The 4,965-nt window shown below is 38.3% G+C and overlaps 1 protein-coding gene across 1 annotated transcript in view; it reads left to right on the top strand.

The window, feature by feature from the left end:
- The first annotated feature begins 1,148 nt into the window (after positions 1 to 1,148).
- The window catches only part of LOC104999631 (EGF-like module-containing mucin-like hormone receptor-like 2), a 317,660-nt gene continuing 313,843 nt past the window's right edge, over positions 1,149 to 4,965 (top strand). The window contains 1 exon segment of the mRNA XM_010855196.1: positions 1,149 to 1,309. Within this exon segment, the coding sequence (XP_010853498.1) occupies positions 1,279 to 1,309 (31 nt within the window). The 5' untranslated portion in view covers positions 1,149 to 1,278.

The raw sequence follows: 4,965 nt of genomic DNA, 5'->3' as shown, positions 1-4,965 counted from the left end.
TCTACCCATTTCTGTTCCAAATTCATTTTTATCCCTTCCTGTCTCAACAAAAATTTTATGGAATCAACACCACCAGGCTCTGTGGGGAAAAAAGAAAAATCTTCTGCTCCCTTAGCTCTGCTGGAAACTGGAGGGTGCTAGGCCCCTGTGTAGTAGTACATAGAATTCTACCTTTTTTCCTCTGTTCTCTGTATATTGGGCTCAGAGAGTACACTGTGTCTCTATATGAATATGGACAGTTAGCATTTACCAACATGTATCTGTCTACTTTCTCTTGTTTTAAAAAAAAGAAAAAATACTTTAAAAATGGGGTTTGTAGAAGGTTAGCAAAGGGTGGGTTTCAGATGTTTGGGTGGGTTAAGTGGGCATTTTGACAACATGGCTTCTCCTTTGGCATGTTTAATTGTGATGTTTAATGGAAATCCGTGCAGTTTAAGATGACATTTTAAAATAAAATTCTCTCCTAATGATGACTTGAGCCCTGCCGCTTGCTGGGAGAATCAGCAGAACTTGTAGGATCTTATTCGCTATCAAAATTCTCTATTGTAATTTTGCTCCTGTTTATTCTTAAACTTTTCTTTTTGTTTCACTAGAAAGGAAAGATAATGCTCAGTTTTAAATGTTAAAAGTATACAAGTTGCTTGGTTACAATAAAACTAAATGTGTACACAAAAATATTTTTTAATCTGTTAATATATAGCAAATCAATAATTCTATTCACTCTGAACCAAGGTCCTCTACATGTAAAAAGACCAGTAAAATGAGTCTTCATGTTTGATATAGGAAGCCTTCATATATCAAAACAATATAAAAACCACTTTTGAAGAATCTTACGGTACAAATACTAGTAATGCTATGCAAATTTTTAGAAATTTCAGAGAAGTAATCATCAGGCAAAACAGGAAGAAGAAACATCCAGACCAGTAATTTCCTGTTAAGTAATGAAAAGCAGCATGCGTGTGCGCTAAGTCACTTCAGTCATCTCTGACTCTTTGTGACCCTATGGGCCGTAGCCTGCCAGGCTCCTCTGTCCACAGGATTCTCCAGGCATGAAAACTGGAGTGGATCACCATGCCCTCGTCCAGGGGATCTTCCCAACACAGCTATCAAACCCATGTCTCTTCAGTCTCCTGCTTTGGCAGGTAGATTCTTTACCACTAGCACCACCTGGATGAGCCCCATGAAAAGCAGAAGTCATACTGAAAGCCAGAAGTCCCTCCCCCACACACAGAGAAAGATAAGACATCTTCCGTGGCTGGGCTTTCTGCGCTCTGCACCATGAGAAACAAGTATCTAAGTTTGCTTCCAGGTAAGTAGAATTATAACGATGGAGTTAGACAACTAAAGCTCTCCGAGACTCTTTGTCCAGTTTGAGAATTTCCTCTGTTCTTTACTTTTAGAAGCTTTTGCTTTATTTCTGATTTTCCCACTATCTTTACAAAGGAAAGCAGGGAAGGAAATTTAAGAAGGGTATTAACTCAATTATGTTAAGTTCTCAAAGGAGAAGGTTGGTGAAACTTTTAATTAGTTAGTTAATTTACATTTTTGGTTGTGCTGGGTCCTTGCTGTTATATGTGGACTGTCTCTGTTTGCTGTGCATGGGGGATCCTCTTGGTTGCAGTGCAAGGGCTTCACATTTTTTTGGCAACCCCCTCTTTTATTTTTTTAATAAAATATAAATAATATAAATAAATTTATTTATATTAATTGGAGGCTAATTAATTTACAATATTATAGTGGTTTTGCCATACATTGACATGAATCCACCATGGGTGTACATGTGTTCCACATCCTGAACACGCCTCCCACCTCCCTCCCCATCCCATCCCTCTGGGTCATCCCAGTACACCAGCCCCGAGCACCTTGTCTCATGCATTGAACCTGGACTGGCGATCCATTTCACATATGATAATATACATGTTTCAATGCCATTCTCCAAAATCATCCCACCCTCAACCTGTCCCACAGAGTCCAAAAGACTGCTCTATACATCTATGTTTCTTCTTCTGTCTCGCATACCGGGTTATCCAAATTCCATTTATATGTGTTAGTATACTGTATTGGTGTTTTTCTTTCTGCCTTACTTCACTCTGTATAATAGGCTCCAGTTTCATCCACCTCATTAGAACTGATTCAAATGTATTCTTTTTAATGGCTGAGTAATATTGCATTGTGTATATGTACCACAGTTTTCTTATCCATTCGTCTGCTGATGAACATCTAGGTTGCCTCCTTATCCTGGCTATTATAAACAGTGCTGTGATGAACATTGTGGTACATGTGCCTCTTTCAATTCTTGTTTCCTCGGTGTGTGTGCCCAGCAGTGGGATTGCTGGGTCATATGGCAGTTCTATTTCTAGTTTTTTAAGGAATCTCCACACTGTTCTCCATACTAGCCGTACTAGTCTGGATTCCCACCAACAGTGTAAGAGGGTTCCCTTTTCTCCACTCCCTCTCCAGCATTATTGCTCATAGACTTTTGGATAGAAGCCATTCTGACTGGCATGAAATGGTACCTCATTGTGGTTTTGATTTGCATTTCTCTGATAATGAGTGATGTTGAGCATCTTCTCATGTGTTTGTTAGTCATCTGTATTTCTTCTTTGGAGAGATGTCTGTTTAGTTCTTTGGCCCATTTTTTGATTGGATCATTTATTTTTCTGGAATTGAGCTGCAGGAGTTGCTTGTATATTTTTGAGATTAATTCTTTGTCCTGCAGAAGCTTTTAAGTTTAATTAGGTCCCATTTGTTTATTTTTGCTTTTATTTCCAATATTCTGGGAGGTGGGTCATAGAGGATCCTGCTGTGATGTATGTCGGAGAGTGTTTTGCCTATGTTCTCCTCTAGGAGTTGTATATTTTCTGGTCTTACATTCATATCTTTAATCCATTTTGAGTTTATTTCTGTGTATGGTGTTAGAAAATGCTCTAGTTTCATTATTTTACAAATGGTTGACCAGTTTTCCCAGCACCACTTGTTAAAGAGATTGTCTTTTCTCCATTGTATATTCTTGCCTCCTGTGTCAAAGATAAGGTGTCCATAGGTGTGTGGACTTATCTCTGGGCTTTCTATTTTGTTCCATTGATCTATATTTCTGTCTTTGTGCCAGTACCATACTGTCTTGATGACTGTGGCTTTGAAGTCAGGCAAGTTGATTCCTCCAGTTCCATTCTTCTTTCTCAAGATTGCTTTGGCTATTCGAGGTTTTTTGTATTTCCATACAAATTGTGAAATTATTTGTTCTAGTTCTCTGAAAAATACCATTGGTAGCTTGATAAGGATTGCATAGAATCTACAGATTGCTTTGGGTAATATACTCATTTTCACTATGTTGATTCTTCTGATCCATGAACATGGTCTATTTCTCCATCTACTTATGTCCTATTTAATTTCTTTCACCAGTGTTTTATAGTTTTCTATATATAGATCTTTTATTTCTATAGATAGATATATTCCTAAGTATTTAATTCTTTTTGTTGCAATGGTGAATGGAATTGTTTCCTTAATTTCTCTTTCTGTTGTCTCATTGTTAGTGTATAGGAATGCAAGGGATTTTTGTGTGTTAGTTTTATATCCTGCAACTTTACTATATTCATTGATTAGCTCTAGTAATTTTCTGGTGGAGTCTTTAGGGTTCTCTATGTAGAGGATCATGTCATCTGAAAACAGTGAGAGTTTTACTTCTTTTCCAATTTGGATTCCATCTATTTCTTTTTCTGCTCTGATTGCTGTGGCCAAAACTTCCCTAAACTATGTTGAATAGTAGTGGTGAGAGTGGGCACCCTTGTTGTTTTCCTGATTTTAGGGGAAATGTTTTCAATTTTTCACCATTGAGGATAATGTTTGCTGTGGGTTTGACATATATAGCTTTTATTATGTTGAGGTATGTTCTTTCTATTCCTGTTTTCTGGAGAGTTTTTATCAAAAATGGATGTTAAATTTTGTCAAAGGCTTTCTTTGCATCTATTGAGATAATCATATGATTTTTATCTTACAATTAGTTAATGTGGTGTATTACATTCATTGATTTGCAGATATTAAACAATCCTTGTATCCCTGGGATAAAGCCCACTTGGTCATGATGTATGATCTTTTTCATATGTTGTTGAATTCTGATTGCTAGAATTTTGTTAAGGATTTTTGCATCTATGTTCATCAGTGATATTGGCCTGTAGTTTTCTTTTTTGTGGCATCTTTGTCAAGTTTTGGTATTAGGGTGATGGTGGCCTCATAGAATGAGTTTGGAAGGGTACATTCCCCTGCAATTTTCTGGAAGAGTTTGAGTAGGATAGGTGTTCAGTTCAATTCACTTCAGTCGTTCAGTCGTGTCCGACTCTGTGATCCCATGAATCGCAGCATGCCAGGCCTCCCTGTCCATCACCAACTCCCGGAGTTCACTCAAACTCATGTACATCAAGTCGGTAATGCCATCCAGCTATCTCATCCTCTGTCGTCCCCTTCTCTTCTTGCCCCCGATCCCTCCCAGCATCAGTCTTTTCCAATGAGATAGTTCTTTGTATGAGGTGGCCAAAGTATTAGAGTTTCAGCTTTAGCATCAGTCCTTCCAATGAACACCCAGGACTGAACTCCTTTAGAATGGACTGGTTGGATCTCCTTGCAGTCCAAGGGACTCTCAAGAGTCTTCTCCAACACCACAGTTCAAAAGCATTAATTCTTCGGCACTCAGCTTTCTTCACAGTCCAACTCTCACATCCACACATGACCACTGGAAAAACCATAGCTTTGACTAGAGGGACCTTCGTTGGCAAAGAAATGTCTCTGCATTTTAATATGCTGTCTAGGTTGGTCATAACTTTCCTTCCAAGGAGTAAGCGTCTTTTAATTTCATGGCTGCAATCACCATCTGGAGTGATTTTGGAGCCCCAAAATTAAAGTCTGACACTGTTTCCTCTGTTTCCCCATCTATTTGCCATGAAGTGATGGGACCAGATGCCATGATCTTAC

The sequence above is a fragment of the Bison bison genome, unplaced genomic scaffold (genome assembly GCF_000754665.1).
Source record: "Bison bison bison isolate TAMUID 2011002044 unplaced genomic scaffold, Bison_UMD1.0 scf7180017864358, whole genome shotgun sequence".
In the NCBI taxonomy this organism is placed as follows: domain Eukaryota; kingdom Metazoa; phylum Chordata; class Mammalia; order Artiodactyla; family Bovidae; genus Bison; species Bison bison.
The sequence above is the reverse complement of the archived record's forward strand: the minus strand, read 5'-3'. Positions and strand labels throughout refer to the sequence as shown.